The sequence below is a fragment of the Mustela putorius genome, unplaced genomic scaffold, assembly GCF_011764305.1.
Source record: "Mustela putorius furo isolate JIRA1106 unplaced genomic scaffold, ASM1176430v1.1 tig00003834_pilon_pilon_pilon, whole genome shotgun sequence".
In the NCBI taxonomy this organism is placed as follows: Eukaryota; Metazoa; Chordata; class Mammalia; order Carnivora; family Mustelidae; genus Mustela; species Mustela putorius.
Window position 1 is genome coordinate 127202398 of NW_025421987.1, and position 18156 is coordinate 127220553.

The 18156-nt window shown below is 41.7% G+C and overlaps 1 protein-coding gene across 6 annotated transcripts in view; it reads left to right on the forward strand.

Moving 5' to 3' along the window:
- Positions 1-18156, forward strand: part of SEC22C (SEC22 homolog C, vesicle trafficking protein) — a 31528-nt gene that overhangs the window by 5227 nt on the left and 8145 nt on the right. For 5 of the 6 annotated variants that reach the window (XM_004754249.3, XM_045089017.1, XM_045089019.1 and 2 more), the window contains 5 exons: positions 8221-8429; positions 10840-11003; positions 12892-13071; positions 15442-15560; positions 17164-17229. In XM_004754249.3, coding sequence (XP_004754306.1) covers positions 8248-8429; positions 10840-11003; positions 12892-13071; positions 15442-15560; positions 17164-17229 — 711 coding nt within the window. In that variant the 5' untranslated portion in view covers positions 8221-8247. Of the gene's footprint in view, positions 1-7743; positions 7835-8220; positions 8430-10839; positions 11004-12891; positions 13072-15441; positions 15561-17163; positions 17230-18156 lie in introns of all 6 variants that reach the window. The other variant, XM_045089018.1, reaches the window with a different exon arrangement.

Sequence of the window (18156 nt, forward strand, 5' to 3'; positions counted from 1 at the left end):
GAGTCATCCAATCCATGATCATGGTATTTTTCCTCATTTATTTAAGACTTTTTTGATTTCTTTCAGCAGTGTTTTGTAGTTTTCAGCATAGAAGCCCTATAGATGTTGAGTTAAATTTATACCTAAGTATTTTATTTTAAAAATTATAGCTTCATTGAGATTTTTTTGGCATAATTGTTTTTTTTTTTTTTTAAGATTTTATTTATTTAGGGCGCCTGGGTGGCTCAGTGGGTTAAAGCCTCTGCCTTCGGCTCGGGTCATGATCTCAGGGTCCTGGGATCGAGCCCCATATCGGGCTCTCTGCTCTGCGGGGAGCCTGCCTCCTCCTCTCTCTCTGCCTGCCTCTCTGCCTACTGTGGTCTCTCTCTGTCAAATAAATAAATAAATAAATAATTTAAAAAAAAAAAGATTTTATTTATTTATTTGACAGAGAGAGATCACAAATAGACAGAGAGGCAGGCAGAGAGAGAGAGAGGGAAGCAGGCTCCCTGCTGAGCAGAGAGCCCGATGTGGGCCTCCATCCCAGGACCCTGAGATCATGACCCAAGCCGAAGGCAGCGGCTTAACCCACTGAGCCACCCAGGCGCCCTGGCATAATTGTTTTTAATTTTGTTTTCTATGTGTTCTTGCTAGTTTATAGAAATAGTTGATTTCTTTTTAAAAAGATTTATTTATTTATTTATTTGACACACAGAGAAAGATCACAAGTAGGCAGAGACAGGCAGAGAGAGAGAGAGAGGAGGAAGCAGGCTCCCCGCAGAGCAGAGAACCCACTTCAGGACCCCATCTCAGGACCCTGAGATCATGACCCGAGCCAGAGGCAGAGGCCTCAACCCACTGAGCCACTCAGGCGCCCTACAGTTGATTTTTGTATGTTGATCTTACATCTTGCAACGTTTTTGAATTCATTAGTTCTGGGAGGTGTTTTGGTAGGCTCCTCAGGATTTTTCATGTAGATTGTTATGTCATTGGCAAATAGGAGTAGTTTTGTTTCTTCCTTTTGTATCTGTATGCCTTTTATTTCTGTTTCTTGCCTTATTGCACTGGGTAGAACTTCTAGTAATATGTTTAATAGTAACTGTGAGCACAGACATCATTGTTTGATATCTGATATTAGAGGGAAAGCATTCCGTCTTTTTTTTTTTTTTAAAGATTTTATTTATTTATTTGACAGAGAAAGATCACAAGTAGGCAGAGAGGCAAGCAGAGAGAGAGAGAGAGGAGGAAGCAGGCTCCCTGCTGAGCAGAGAGCTTGATGGGGGACGGATCTCAGGACCCTGAGATCATGACCTGAGCCGAAGGCAGTGGCTTAACCCACTGAGCCACCCAGGTGCCCCTTTTAATTTTTTTTTTAAGCATTCCGTCTTTAACCATTAAGTATGATGTTAGCTGTTAGGTTTTTTGTAGATGTTCTTTACCTCATTGAGGAAGTTCACCTCTCTTTGTATTTTGCTGAAGATTTTATCGTCAAGAAGTGTTGAATTTCGTTAGATGTCCTTTCTATATTAATTGATATCATTGTGTGATTTTTTTTTTAGCCTGTTAATATAATGGATTATAGTGACTGATTTTACTATGTTTACCCAGCCTTACATCCTTGGAATAAATCTCACTTGGTTATGGTGTCTGATTCGTTTTATTATATTGCTGAATTCTTGTTGCTAATATTTTGTTAAGGATTTTCACATATAAGTTCGTGATGATTATTGGCCTATAGTTTTCTGGGTTTAACATCAATGTGATACTGTCTTCATAAAAAGAATTTAGAATTGTTTCCTCTTTTATTTTTTGAAAGAGATTGTGCAGAATTGGTGTTAATTCTTCGTTACATTTTTTACACATTCAATAGAATCCTCCAGTGAAACTGTCTTGGCTTGGAGATTGTAGAAGTTCTAAAATTACAAATGAAAATTTCTTAATAGGAAATTTGGTTATAAGATTGTTTAAATTACCTATTTCATATTGGGTGAATTGTGGTAATGCTTTTTGAGGAACTGACTATTTCATCTACATTGTCAGATTTATGGTTGTAGAGTTGTCTATAGTATTCCCTTGTTATTTTTTCTAATATTAGGATTTGGTGCTATAAATTTCCCTCTTAACACTACTTTAGCTGTATCCCACAAATTTTGATAAGTTTTCCTTTTTATTCAGTGTATTTTTAAATTTCCTTTGAGACTTCCTTTTTGACTCATGCGTTATTTAAAAATGTGTTGTGTAATTTGTAAGTGTTTGGAGGTTTTTAGTACCTCTCTGTCATTACTTTTTAGATTGATTATATTGTGGTCTCAGATCACACTCTGTATGCATTTTAAAACATTTGTTGAGGTTTGTTTTATGGCCCACATCTATCTTGCTGTATGTTCTGTGGGTCCTTGAAAGGAACTCTCTTGTTGGATGCAGTGTTCTTTAAGTGTTGATTACATACTTTGGTTGATAGTGTTGTTGAGATCTTCTGTATCTTTGCTGGTTTTCTATCCATTGTTGAGAAAGTAATGTTGAAGTTTTTAACTGTAGTTGTGGATTCGTCTATTTCTCCTTTAACTTTATCAATTTTGCTTCACCTATTTTGTTTGGTGCATATATGTTTAGTTTTATGTTTTCTTGGTAGATTTACTCTTTTATTATTATGTAATATTCTCCATCTTTGGAATTTTCTTTGAAGTGTACTTTATCTGATTTTAATGTAACTCATTCTTTATTTTATTTTATTTTGAGATTGTGAGAGAGAGAGAACATGGGCTGGGGCAGAGGGAGAGGGAGAGAGAATCCTCAAGCAGATTCCCTGCTAAGCACAGAATCCAATGCAGGCCTGGATTCCAAAACCCTGAGATCATGACCTGAGCCGAGATCATGACCTGAGCTAAAATTAAGAGTTGGATGCTTAACTGACTGAGCCACCCACATGCCCCACTCTTTCTTTTGATTAATATTTGCATGGTATATTTTTTTCTATTCCTTTACTTTCAATTTACCTATATTGTTATATTTGAAGTAAATTTCTTAGAGAAAGAAATCATAGGGTCATGTCTTTTATCAACTCTGTCAATCTCTGTCTTTAATGTATATTTAGACCATTTAGATTTGATGTAATCATTGATATATTATAATTTAAGTATGCTCTTTTTTGTTTTCTGTTTATTGTTTTTTGATCCTGTGATCCTGCATCCCTGTGAATAATTCAAATGTCTTTTAGAATTCCATTTGTATTTATGTATAGTGTTTTTAAGGGTATCTCTTTTTATAGCTTTTTCAGTGGCTGCTCCTATATACAGCTACAGTGTACATATGTATGTAATTATATGTATATGCATGCTTATATACATATACATGCTTATACATGCATATATATATATATATATGTCTACGTGTGTGCATATTTATGACTTAATCATAGTCTTCTGAAGTTAGCATTTTACCATTTCAAGTGAAGCATAGAAACTTTACCTCCCTTTGTATCTCTGTACCCCCTAAACATTTCCTCTGAAATATTTCATCTCAATACATTGAGAGCACCAGAAATGTTATAGCCATTGCTTCAATCATCAAACATAATATACAAAACTTATAAGAAGGATAGTGTCTTGTATTTTCCCATGTTTTTATTCTCTCTGTGGTGTTTTCTTTTTTCCTAAGATTCTTTCTTTTATTATTTCCTTTCTGTTTAGAGAACTCCCTTTAGCCATTCTCTTAGAGCAGGTGTGTTGGTAACAGATTTTCTCAGTGTTCTTCATCTAAATATAGTTTAGTTTTCCTTTCATTCTTGAAGGATATTTTGCTGAAAATACAGGATTCTAAGTTGGCAGTTCTTTTAGCACTTGAGAAATATGTTTTCTTTTGACCTCCATGGTTTCTATGAGAAATTTGCTGGCATTTGAATTGGTCCCCAACCTACCCCCCAATATTTTTTCTTGCTGCCTTCAACATTTTTTTTGTCTCTAGTTTTATCAAGAGTGACTGTTGTATTTGTTGGCATGGATTTCTTTGGGTTTATCCTTTTTGGGATTTATTCTGCTTTTTGAATCTGTTGGCTTATATTTTTTGTCAAATTTAGGAAATTTTCTGATCTCTCTGAATACTTTTTCCGTCCTGCTCTCTTTCTCTTGTGCTCCACTGACATGTGTGTTAGGTAATTTGTTATAGCCCTACAGTCCCTGAGGCTCTGTATAATATTTTTCAATCTAATTTCTCTCAGATTGTTCAAATTAAGTATTTTTTTTTGTTCTGTCTTCATGTCTACTGATTTGAATCATTCTTCTGTCCCCTCCATTTTGCTGTTGAGCTCATCTATTGAATTTTTTTACTTTTAGAATTTTTTAAATTCTGAAACTTCCATCTGGTTTTTATATCTTCTGTTTCTTTGCTGTGACTTTTAATTTTTCATTTGTTTCAAGTTTGTTTATAATTGCTCAATGAAGCTTTTTTATGATAGTTACTTTAAAGTCTATCATCTTGTTGTTAGCTGATGGTCTCTTCTTACTCAAGCTGAGATTTTCCTGGTTCTTAGTATGGCCAGTGAATTTTTATTGAAACCCAGACATCTTGGATGTTATGTTACAAGACTCTGGATCTTACTTGGATCTGTTTTAGTTGGCCTTTATGTTAGTAGGGAAGTGGGAACACTATCTCATTACTGCCAAGTGGGAATAAAAGTTCAGGTTTCCCCACTGGGCCTCTTTTTGGCTCCCTGGAGGAAAGGGGCTACTCATTATTGCTGGGCAGAGATAGGAATTCTGTCTCCTTAATGATACAGTGGGAGAGGTTGGCTCTTTGCTACCTGTAGCTCCCTGCCTGGTCTTCTCTGACATGCCAGCAGCATGGAGAGTTGTGGGGGGCACCTTATTAGTGCCAGGTAAGAGTAGAAGTCTGGGCTCTTAATTCAGCCTTTATTGTAGATATATGATGGCTACAGTTTTTCTTTGGTGTTTAACTGGAGTGGAATGTTTTTGTCTAAAACTTTTCTGTTTTGCTGGGCTGCATGCACCTTTCCTGCTTCGTTGGATAGAGAGAGGCTTTTTTTTTTTTTTTAAATTGTTGGGTCTTTTTTTTCTCCTCCTCCTTCTTTTTTTGTCTTCATTGGCATTTTTGAGTTGCCAGCTTCTCCAGCACCAAGACCGGGATATATGAGGCAAAAAGAAAACTGAGCAAGCTCACACAACTGTCATTTCCCAGTTCCCAAAGTCCCTCGCCAGTCTGCCACCTTCTCTCCACCTTTCAGATGTTTATGTTTATCTCATATATAATGTCCATGGTTTTTAGTACTATTAGTGGGAGTAGGAAAAAGTACTTAAACGCCACCTTCAGAAGCAGAGGTCCTCAGTTCATTCTTTTCGAGCAGTGATCAGATCTCTTATCCAAGTATAGACCATCTCATAATAGCTCATAACCTGAATTTGCAAACACCAGATCCCTACAGCATACAAAGCTCTTACCAGGCCCTGCGAAGACACAAAGATGAGCCTTTCCCTGTTTGTATTAAGGTTTTTTTCATCTTTTGGAATACAAAGTACATGTCACAGAGGAATAAAATGCTCTTTTCTCTGTTCTTAGACACTTCCTCGGCCGTGTGTAAAATCCTTCCATGCCTCAGGTAGCTGCCGTCCTATATACTTACACACTCATACATGTACACAAACACAGGTGGCCCTTAATATCAGTGTCCCCTTCTTGTAAGCATCATAAAAATTTTAAAATAAATGGATGTGGGTTTCATTAGTTTAAAGTACTACTAACTTGATAGAACTGACCAATGGTTTTATCTATCTTGAATGCTATTGTTTGAGGAGAGGCAGGTTTTATCACCAAAAGGATCAAGAGGGTGAAGAAAAGAGCCTGGAGGGGATGTTTGGGTCCTTTAGAGAGTGGTAGAACTGGTTCTTCAATTACTATCACTTGGAAAGTTCACTGTTTTCCTTTTTTACTGGTTTAAATCAATACCTGGCACATAGTAGACGTTCTATAAAAATAGCACTAGAGAGGATATTGGAGGTTGACAGTTGGAATACATGCATACTGTTTTCCCTTAAAGAGCTCAGAATTTACTCAGCCCCCTAGAAAGTACCTTTCTTATTTTACCTTGGGGTGTTTCTATCCTGTCTCTGACTCTCTTGGTATTTCATGGATTCATATTCTCTCTCTCTCTCTCTCTTTCTCTATCTCTCTTTCTCTCTCTCCTTTATTAGGTTGGTGGTGGGGAAGTGGGGAGGGTGGGAGGAGTACTCAGCGTCTTTAAATCTTGGCCTAGCATTCTTGTTGAAGTTGTTGTTCTTTCTTATCAAGTAGTGTGCTCAGAAACATCTTCATTACAGGGATTCTTAAACACTTGTCTACATGCATTGCAGAATGGCTGTACCTTGCATTCACCAAAATAACACTGTTGTCAAGGTAACAAGCAAGTTGCGGTTCTTGTTTCGCCACTAAATCCTAGTCTCACATTGATCTTTTAGTCTTCCCCTGTCTCTATCAGGGATTTGTGCCCATAAATCTTTAAAAATTTATTTCTAAATTAAATATTTCAAACATTCATGAAAGTATAAGAAGGTAACCTCCATACATCCAAGCCCTGGTGACCTCTTCGGTGCTTGAGGTCTCAGAAGCAGAAGTATTGGCCAAACAGCTGTGGTATAGCCCACAGGGCCTTCTGGCCATTGGCCAGGCCCTGCTAGCCCTGCTGGGAACTTAGCACTTTTGTGTGTGGAGGCATTTTTCCTGGGGCTTTTCACATTTTTATTCCTCAATGGAATATGTGGGGAGATGGGACAATGGACTTGGTAGGATCTGTTGGCTTATAGACTAAGTTTTCTTTTTGCCTTCTCTTGTTTTTATACCATTGCAGTCTCTTCATGGGTAAAATGGGAATAATTATTCGTTTATACATTCTAGATTTGGTCTTTATTCTTAAAACTTACACTTAGGTAATAGAAATGCAAATTAGAAAAATAGAGAACAAAGAGATAAGTAGATGTACTTCTGACTGGACAAGTCTGGGAAAGGTTTCATGGAAAGGGTGGATTGGAGACAGTCCTTGACCTGGATTTGGATATGAGGAGATCAGAGGAGTAGCAGACACAGGCAGAGAATACATCGAGCCACAGAGGTGAAGAGAAGAGTGTGCATCAGAGGGGTACCCCTTCCTTCCTGCTTATAGGAAATGAAAGGTCAAATGAGGTTACATCTTTGGAGTTCTTTGAAAGGAAAGTCTACCAGCATCTGTATCTATTAACAGCCCATCAGGTAGAGGACCTCACAAACCCAGTCTGGGAAACAGGATGTGTAGGTGCATGGAAAGAGCCATTAAAGCTGTAGTGGCCACCTCACTGATCTCTGGTGGTGGGGCTACCATGGCCTGCGTGTGTAGGTTATGCCCTGTGCCAGCATCTGCAGAGTTAACGGCTGGGGCTAAAACCTAGCCAGGCTCTGTTAGCAGAACTGGTCCAGGCTGTTTCCACCCTGAGAAGCACCTTGTTCTGATTTGCCAAGGGCACCATGAGGGCTCAGAATCTATTTCCTTTTGTCTCTTACTAGTGCCCACATATTGTGACCAAATATTTAGGATCTCACTGTAATATAATTTGCTAAATGACTTCCTTTAGCCATCTGTAGGGACTCAGTCATCATTTTGAAGACTGGCTTGGTATCAGATGTTTGCAGAAAAACAGGAGGACATACTCTTTCAGTTCCATTTTTGCCTTCTGTTCTCCCCACCACCAACTCAGGTTGATGATCAGAATCCCTTTACTGCAGGTGAGGATAAGACAACTAAACTGTTCAACACCTACTTCCCCGGGTGACCTGAAATGCGCAGAGCACTGGACCCCACCCCTACTGCTTCCAGGTCAGGTGCCTCCAGTCCCTTTGGGGCCATCTTGCTACCCGTGTCCCGGCTACCCACCTGTCATTGCTGTTGCTCCTGAGCCTTTCTGGTGAAGCTTCCTTGCTTCCCTATTCCTTTCTCCCTCATCCTAGTTGGTTTCATTCTGGAAGGGGAGAGATTCATTAGAAGGAAAAGCAGGGTTACAGGTGAGGAAGAGACAGGAAGGAAAATGAAGGAGGAAGATAGGGAGCAACATAAGCAGTAGAGGCCAGGAAAGTAGTAATACAGGCAGCATCTGCAATTCCAGTGGGGGTGAGGGTGAAACCACCAGAATGAGGTTTCAGGCACAGGGATGTTTCTGTCACTATCATCTGCCTTCAGTAACAAGATGACCTTGCTTTCCTCAGGTGTCCTCATGACTTCCCCTGCAGACCATGTCTATGATCCTTTTTGCCTGTGTGGTGAGGGTGAGGGATGGACTGCCTCTCTCCGCCTCCACTGACTTTTACCACACCCAAGATTTTCTGGTATGCCGGAGACAGCTCAAGACTTTAGCCTTGCGACTGGCCCAGTACCCAGGTCGAGGTTCTGCAGAGGGATGTGACTTCAATATACAGTAAGCAAGCATGCTCACTTTTTCAGAACACCTGCAAACTTCGGTTTACTTTGAAGCATGTGTGGGGATAACATTAGGTGATCACATGCTATGTCACGAGTGGGTCTGCTGTCAGATAGTGGTCTGAGGTGGTGTGGATTTACAGCCAGAAAATTAAGGGAGAGTGGTTGCCCCCCCCCTCGCCCCCCACGGAGCTGCTGCTCCCACTCTTGCCCTTCTGTTAGTGTGTGGGCTCCAGGGGCTCAGGGGCAAAAACTGAGCTGTACCTGAAACCACCTTCCTCCGTGTCCCTTCCTCATTATGCTCTGATTATCTAACATCCTATGGGAACTTGGTGCTGGACTGCAAATAGGAAAACTTTTCTCTGATAAGAAAAAAATAAGGTCTGTGACTTCAAAGGACTTTCTGGGTGTTTCAGCAGTCTTTTGTGAAAACTGTAATGTAAAATGTTCTGCTCATTTGTATTTTGGATTAAATATTCACCATTATTTTTCACAGATGAAACAGGCCTTTTTTTTCCATATGGGTGAGCAGTATTATAGCTTACTTTATAGTTAAGGAGTTGAAATATTTTCCCACAGTTACCATTAATAAATTACAACATCAGGAATTTATTCTCTCACAGTTCTGGAGGCCAGAAGTCCAAAATGAAGGTGTCGGTAGGGGCATGGGCTCTTGGAGGCTCTAAGGAAGACTGCCTCTCTACCACCTTCTAGTGGTTGCTGGCAGTCCTTGTCATTCCATGTCCCGTGGAAGAGTTACTCCAGTCTCTGCCTTCTTGGTTACATGGCCTTCTTCCCTCTATCTCTGTAACGATATTTCACACCAGTCATTGGATGGAGGCTACCCCAATCCGTTATAACCTAATTTTATCTTGATTGCATCTGCAAAGACTGTTTCCAAATAAGGTCATAGTCACAGGTACTGGGAGTTAGGACTTCAGCATATCTTTTTTGGGAGACACAGTCAGCCTACAAATAGGGATTCTCTTTCAAATAGAAAATGCCCACCCTAGACAGACTTAAGCCCTCTGGAAAGTTCCTTGTATAAGAAGGAGATTATCCTTTTTTTTTTTTTTGATTGACATATTTTTTATGTAGAAAAGATGATAGAACAGTATAACCTAAAAACTCTTTGACAAAAACATCCTGAAATGTGGGTAAATGTATATGAGAAATTGTTTTCAATGTGTAGCTGAGCTCGAAGGAAAGAATTCCCAAGGTCCCAGAAGTGATGGGGAACAGGATATCAAGGTGCTAAGGGTGTGGGCTGACACTGAGGCTCCTGGGGAACCAGTCAGGATCAACTCAGGCCCTGAGTTTCAGCACGCACAAATAAAGGGAGAGGCCTGTGGGCATCCGCTGGGTGAGGCGTAGGAACAAGACCCCGACATGAGGAAGGTCTTCTGGTTAGGCAACAGCCCTGGTGGAACCATGGGAAATAGCCACCCACCAGAACAGGACTTGCTCATCTTTACTTGGCTTTGAATGGGAAGGAAAAACAAAATCTCATCTAAGACATTGGATCCCTGCTTCTGTGCCTCATGTGGGACTGGAGTTTAAGTCTAAACCAAGGTTCAGTGATTGGTATTGGTTCCAGACTGATGACACTCCTGGAGTAGCTGATCAGAGCAAATGGAAATCTTCTCCAGATGGTGTGTGCCACAACTCAGTCCTTGAGAGAGTCTTACAGGGCGGGGGGGGGGGGGGGAGAAACTCCACACTGGTCCCTCTCACCAAAAATTACAGAACACCAAAGGAGCTATTTTTCAATGAGTGGGAGTCAGTAGACACTACAGAGAGAACTTGAGTCCCCAGAACTTGAAACGGTAGCATGATAGTCTGAAAAGTAGTGGAAGAAGGAGAAAAGCCTGCATCAGTTTTATGAGACCAGAATAACCCCAATACCACAACCAGATGGAAGACAGTGCAAGAAAGGAAATGACATAGACACAGAAATCCTAAATAAAACATTAGCAAACTAAATCTAGCAGCTGTGTGTACATGAATATATATGAATTGCCCCCAAGAAGGCTTCATTTCAGTATGCCAGGATGATTAAACATTAGAAAGCTATCAGTGTCGATTAAAAAAGAAGAAGATTTTGCTCTGTAGGCATAGAGAAGCCTGAGGCTACCTCTCCCTAGTGGAACGTGCATCCCTCGTGCAGGAATCAAAAAGAGCGATCACACAGTGTCAGTGGCAAATAGCTGCTCCCTAGTTTAGAGGAAGGATGAGAAAGGCAAAGTGCCAGGTAGGCCCAGCCGAAGAGACAGTAGACACGCAGCAAACAGCTACAGGGCTGCTCAAGGCCAGGCAGGTGCTGGGCACAGGCATGGCTGTGTCTGAGTATGGGGCAGGAATACAGGAGTCGGCCCTCCACTAATGCAGGTGTTGCCCCTTTGTTTCAGTTTCTCTTCTTTGCGGGATGTGGCTTGCATGGCTATCTGCTCCCGCCAGTGTCCAGCGGCCATGGCCTTCTGCTTCCTGGAGACCGTGTGGTGGGAATTCACAGCTTCCTACGATACCACCTGTATTGGCCTGGCCTCCAGGCCATATGCCTTTCTCGAGTTCGGTTTGTAACCCTCTCTCTTATATATTGCTCTCTCTTAGGGCATTGTGTGTGTTGAACTGATGGTTTAGATTTGGCTTTTGGCCATCAAGGAAAACCTCTGGAGGTGCTGTAGCATGTCACTGGAGGTCAGCCTGGTCCCCTGAGATTTCACTGTGATTGACGAGGCCCAGAAAGCTTCAGGACTTAGTGCTGGCTTCCCATCTCCTCAGAGCCTGAGGCAGGGTTGGGGAATGGTGAAACCCATCTTGTTTTTCCCCAGAGTCCTCTAAGCATGGGTCAGCAAACTGTGGTCCGAGGGCCAGGTGCCTGGGTTTTTTTTTGTTTTGTTTTAATAAAGTGGAAGTCAGCTACGCTCATTCTTTTACGGGTCACCTGTGGCTGTTTTGTCCCTCACCAGCAGAATTGAATAGTTGTGACAGAGACCATACAGGTCCTAGAAGCCAAGAATATTGACTATGTAGCCCTTTAAGAAGACTTGCCAACCTCTCCCTGCTCTAGAGTTACTACTCAAAGGGTGGTTCCCTTATTGTGAGGTTGGTACAGAAAGTGAGAATAACAAGTGTTTAGAAATTCATACAGTAATTTGACATTCCTGCAGTCTTTTTGTTGCCTTTTATCAGAGTATTGGTCTGCATCCATTTGGAAATAAGAAAAACTGGGCCTTTACTCAGAGGTCAGAAGTACTCCTCTGAAAGAGGGTAGTTTTTTCTGAGCATTGCCACAGAGGCCTTGTAGAGGCTTGATAATTACAGCGTGTGCTCTGTTTTTCTCAGGTAAGTCAAGTCATCCTGAGCTCTCGGGAGAACAGGAGTTGAGGTGGGAGTTGGGGGGCCTTCTGTGGCCTCTGTGTAGACAGCTGCTGTCTCCGCGATGCTCTCGAATAAGGGACTGGCAGCAGTTGGTGGGTGCAGAGAAGTGTTGCTTTCTGGAACTATTGCCAGAGCCCTCAGACCCCCTCATGTGGCCCACCAGCTGGCATTTCTTTGTCACCTAAGCGGTGCTGGGGAATCCCTGGGATACAGGCCTCTTGCCTGGCAGACCTGTGACACAGACAGAAGGTTCTCCCCAAGTCTCCCTGTAAGACCTTGTTCACTGCTGCTCTCAGCCCTGCTTCTTCCTGCAAAGAGGGCATGCTAGCCCTGGACAGACCATAGCTGTGGAATCCCTTAGCTGTCAGTCCCTTAGCAGCTGTGGACTCTGTTCTTCTCCCCGCCTCCGTGCTGCATGTGCCTTCCTGCTAAAGCGCTGTGCATGCTCTGACAGCAGACCCTTCCCCAGCATCATGCGTGCCCCCTGCTGAATGGAAGGAGAATATCATAGTAGCTATTCTGTATATGCCTTATGCATCAGTTTGCTTTGCCAGTGTGTTTGAAACTACTTCAGATACTTACTAAAACTTGGTAATGGATTAATACTAAGGTAAATACAGTAATTAAAACCAATGCCTTTCAAATATAGAATCTTAGTTTATATAATCACATTTATTTTCATTTTTTTTCTCATATGCCTTTTTTTGGGGTAATTAGTTCAAAATAACTGTCTTCCCTTGTTAAGCTTTGACATTTCAGTGAATTGCCCTGGACTGTGCTATCAGAAGTGGCTGAGCTAAGACTCAAGCCCCTATCCTTTGACTCCCTCATCGCTGAGATGCTGGAGAGCATCGTTGCCTTCTCTGTAGACATGCAGACATGCGTATTTTAAGTATTATGCACTGAAGAGATTGATAAGACCGGTAATGACACGTAGTAGTTGTTTGACGGTTAGGTATATCTCAACACACTGGCTGACTTAGTAGCTTGCTTAGAAACATGAATTTCATTTTGTATGTATTGTTCTATGAGATCCATTCCCGTGCAGCTGCTTAACTTGGGTTGCTCTCTTTTTGCAGACAGTACCATTCAGAAAGTGAAGTGGCATTTTAACCATGTAAGTTATGTTCAAATGGAGAGCAGCTTGGAAAAAATTCAGGAGGAGCTGGAGTTCCAGCCTCCAGTGGTCCTCACTCTGGAGGACACCGATGTGGCAAATGGAATAATGAACGGTCACACACAGATACACTTGGAGCCTGGTAAGTGGTTAGCTGTGCTCTGGTGTTGATGAAGATGGCATGACACTAGGTGTTTCAAATGGACATTGACTTTTTTTTTTTTTTTTTTTAATCGGAGGCTTTTTGGGGGGTAGGTGATGAAATATATGGGGAAATATATGGACTGATCCTGTTTGCAGGTGACTGTTAGAAAACACTTGACTCTTACAATAGCGAATTGATTGCGGGAGTGGGCAATTCGTAATGACGTTCAGAAGAGTGACTTGGCAGATTGTTTCCTTTACTGGGGTGAAGTCTACAAGTGAAGTCTACAAGTTTCAACATGAGGGAAGTTACTTACTAAACTGTAGATTTATACATGTTCTTTCTCTTTCTCTCTTTTCTATTTTACCCTTTTATAGGGAATCCTTATCTTTTTTTTTTTTAAAGATTTTATTTATTTGACAGAGATCACAGGTAGGCAGAGAGGGAGGCAAAGAGAGAGAGAGAGAAGCAGGCTCCCTGCTGAGCAGAGAGCCCAGTGAGGGGTTCATTCCATTCCAGGACTCGGATCATGACCTGAGCTGAAGGCAGAGACTTAACCCACTGAGCCATCCAGGTGCCCCAGGGAATCCTTATCTTATCACTTAGTGCAACATTGCAAATCTCCACTGAGAAACCCTTGTGTCATTTAACAGAGGGAGGGAAGGGCCTGGGGATGATAGCAGGCAGGGCCATAGCTGCGGCTTCTAACTTTCTCACTGTTTGGTTCCCTGTGAGCCCTGGGAACGTCCATCTGTCCCTGTGGTTTACCAAGCTGAGTGCCCCGGCATTCTGTGACATGGTCTGGCATTAACACCATTAGCCACTAAATACCTACCATGTAACAAAGCATGATTTTTTGTTTGTTTGTTTTCCTTGTTACAATTACACACAAGCCAATTTTTAATTAAAGTGGATATTTACATCCTAAGCCTTCTGTAGTGGTGTAAGAACTGAATCCTTCTTTGAAAGATAGAGTTGTCTCCACTATAACAGTCTAATTATCTTAACAGTTTTTATACTGAGCTCATTGGTTGAAATTTAAAAGTGGTGTATTAAAAATGTTAATATTTTTGGCTTACCTTTGTGTTTTGATTTAATCTATTTCAACCAATACTTTCCTGGATTGGCTCTCATGCCAGTCAGTAAGTGCTCATTTATATTGGGAATGGACTTAACTTTCATAGCATGGGGCATTTGAGCCCTAAGCTGCTTCTTTTGCCTTATGTAAAGATGGGATAACTTTGTAATACGTGTTTTGTTTTTTTAACCACTTAGACAAGAGAAGCAAATCCAGAAAATGTCAACTTGCTTATCTTTCTAGGACATTTTACAGTGGTTTGACTCACCCTATTGTCCCGAGGCTAGAATCTTTACAGGTAGCATGTTCTGTTCTAACAGGAACTTTGATAGCTCAGTGGAAACTCTAACACACTAACAACATGCATCAGTAGGGTTGTGGCTAGATATTAGTGTGTATGTGTGTGTGTGTGTGTGTGTGTGTGTGTGAGAGAGAGAGAGAGAGAGAGAAATGTAGGACAAGAAGGGATGATTTTAAAAGATCACAGTAAGAGAATGGGGGTGGGAGGGAGTCACCATTTAATTGTGTGACCTGGAATCAGACTTAGCAGATATCTTTGAAGAGAGAATGATCATTTGTTTTAGAGTTCCAGAAACAGCTTATAGCTCAAATAATCAATGTTTCCCTCCTCTTCCCAGTTATTTTAGAATTTAAGAAACTGCATTTGCTGTGAATTACTTTAGAAGCACAGGAGACACCTAATACTGTCCTTATTTAAAATTTGAGAGTTGAAGTATGTGATAGAAATGCTGTCAGAATTTGACAACCAGTTTACAGATAAAGCCATAAATTGCTTTAAATCAGGATTTCTCAATCTAAGCCATATTGACATTTTGTACCAGATGATCCCTCATTGTGAGTGGCTGTCCTGGGCATTGTAGGATGTTCAGAAGCCTTCATGGCCTCTACCCACTGGATACCACTGACACCCTGTTTGCAGTATTGACAACCCAAAATGTATCTAGCATTGCCACATATCCACTGAGGGGTTAATCACTCCTGGCTGAAAACCACAGCTTTAAATAGAAAGAAAATCAGGCCCTGAAAAACCTGTGCTTCCTTGGAGAAGGACCTCTTTCTGGAAGAACTCACTTCGGATTCCCAGATCCATTCTGTCCTTCATTTCTTGACTTTTTTGCTAACAGCAGCTGCTTTTAGTTAATAGGTTTGTAATTCTGTGTTTAACATACTGATCCTGCCATTAGTGGAGGTCTAGTTAATGTCTATGTTTATTTTTCTTTCATATAGAAATTATGTTCACTAGACACTTATTTTTTTTAATTGTGAAGCTCCTAATTTCCGAATGGAACCAGTGACAGCCCTGGGTGTCCTCTCGCTTATTCTCAACATCATGTGTGCTGCTCTGAATCTCATCCGTGGGATTCACCTCGCAGAACATTCTTTACAGGTAACCTTTCTTTATTGTACTTTACATTGAAGGACCTATAGTGTAGGAAACTGGTGGAGATCCACTTCACTTACAAAGTTATTATGCACAAAGATTTCAATTTTTTTTTTTAAAAGATTATTTATTTATTTATTTGAGAGAGAGAGAGAGAGACACACACACACACACACACACACCAAGAGGGAACACAAGCAGGGCAAGTGGGAGAGGGAGAAACAGGCTTACCCCTGAGCAGGGAGCTCTTGGGGCTTGAGCACAGGACCCTGGGATCATGACCCTAGCCGGGGGCAGACACTTCACAACTGAGCCACCGAGGAGCCCCAAAGATTTCAAAATTTTTAAATTAAAATATGATTTTTTATATTAAAGTCCATTCTTTATAGTTGGCTGAACAAATATGAGACTTGCTTTTTTGTATCTGTTGTCCTCAGAAGCCCAAGGGGGAGCTGGTGAGAACTAGTATGCTATGGAGACATCCATGGGGCCCCAGGATTCACGCCAGGGGCCCGATGGCTGAAGAGCAAATTTGATTCTACAACTTTGAGGTTCAGGCTGTGTCCCCCTGGGAAAAGTTCCTCCTACTCTGATTTATATTATGCAGATGCTGCCCTCCCTGTGTCTTTGTCAGAGAGCTGTAGCACCAGGAAGCTGATTTGCCAGCCTGCTCCAATCAAAGCAACCTTCTATTTCAGTGCTTTTAAAACATTTTTTTCTAAATTTCAAGTATTTAAAACACTTAAAAAAAATTATTTATTTGACAGAGAGACAGTGAGAGAGGAAACACAAGCAGAGGGAGTGAGAGAAGGAAAAGCAGGCTTCCTGTGGAGCAGGGAGTCTGATGTGAGACTCGATCCCAGGACCCCAGAATCATGACCTGAGCTGAAGGCAGACACTTAATGACTGAGCCACCCAGGTGCCCTTTAAAACACTTTTTAAGAAGTACAGAATCACTGTAGGTGTAAGCAGATAGATACTACTTTTAAAAATAGAGCCTTAATGCTCACAGCCATGATGGTGGTAGCCAAAGTCCGAAGCACAGCTGAGGCTGGGTCTCAGGAGACTGATGTAGGCTCACCTGTGTGGAGAGGGGCAGCAGTGACTTCCTGTCACACCATATCCTGTCTTCAGCCAATGTGTGCCATGGTTCCCACTCTTGTTTTTCATGGTTATTCACACCCCGATACTTAACCAAGCATCTGTACACACTACAACAGGTTCCTAGGTTCCTGGCCAGCAAGGTGGTAGAGTGTGGTGATGTCACTCAGGAGGTAGTGGTACCCGGGGGTGGGCAGAGTTAGGGAAAGCTGAGTGCTGACAGAAGCGTAGGATTTTGAGAAGTGGTGGCATTGGGGGGCAATCCAGCTTGGGCACTTAGCACAGAAGCACAGGGACATGAGGGCACGTGGTGCACCCAGGCTGTTGAAAACAGTTGCATGCCAACCCTTGCTCTGGTAAATAAACGGGGACTTAATGTGTCCCCCAGCCAGAGATTTTGTATTATCCACTGTACCAGAGCTAACGAGGTATGAAGGGCTTCATGTCCTAGTGTTGCCATTCATCTGAATATTCCTTTTCTTGTATTTGTTTCTTACATTTGTTTTAGGTTGCTCATGAGGAGATTGGAAATATTCTGGCTTTTCTTATTCCTTTTGTAGCCTGTATTTTCCAGGTGGGTAAAACATTGATACTTTGATTAATGGGTTGAACTCGATGGACTTAATTTGTCCTTCTATTGGAATCATCAACAAGTTTCTATATGTGATTTTGTTCCACCAAGGCATGTCATGGACTAGGTCCTTACTGGAGGGACCCTAAGCCCATCCTGCCCAGATTGTTTCATTTTACAGAGGAAGAATTTTGGGCTCAGAAAGGGAAAGCCACTTGCCCTAGGCCACAGAGCCTTTGACAATGGCTGAACAGAAGCCAGAAATTTGGACTCGACTCCCAAGAAGGGAGGGATGAGACTGCCGTGGGGATTAGGTTGGGCCTGACTAATGTGGGGCAGGGTCTTACTTATAGTCAGGGCACTCCAAGTATAGATTTGTCCTTCTGCAGAAGTAACCATTACTTATATGTGTTTTTTTTTTAAACCCAGGACTAGATTAAAAAAAAAATTTTTTTTAGGGGCGCCTGGGTGGCTCAGTGGGTTAAGCCGCTGCCTTCGGCTCAGGTCATGATCTCAGGGTCCTGGGATCGAGTCCCGCATCGGGCTCTCTGCTCAGCGGAGAGCCTGCTTCCCTCTCTCTCTCTCTGCCTGCCTCTCCATCTACTTGTGATTTCTCTCTGTCAAATAAATAAATAAATAAAATCTTTAAAAAAAAAAAATTTTTTTTTTTTTTTTTTTATATATAAATATAAAAAAAAAATTTTTTTTTAAAGATTTTATTTATTTGAGAGAGGGAGAGAGAGAGACAGGACATGAGTGGGAGGAGGGGCAGAGGTAGATGCAGACTCCCTGTGAGCAGGGAGCCCCATGCGGGGCTCAGTCCCAGAATCCTGAGATCACGACCTGAGCCAAAGGCAGATACTTAACTAACTGAGCCACCCAGGTGCCCCTCCCCAAAACTGTTTTTAATAGTAATGCCATCTGATTCCA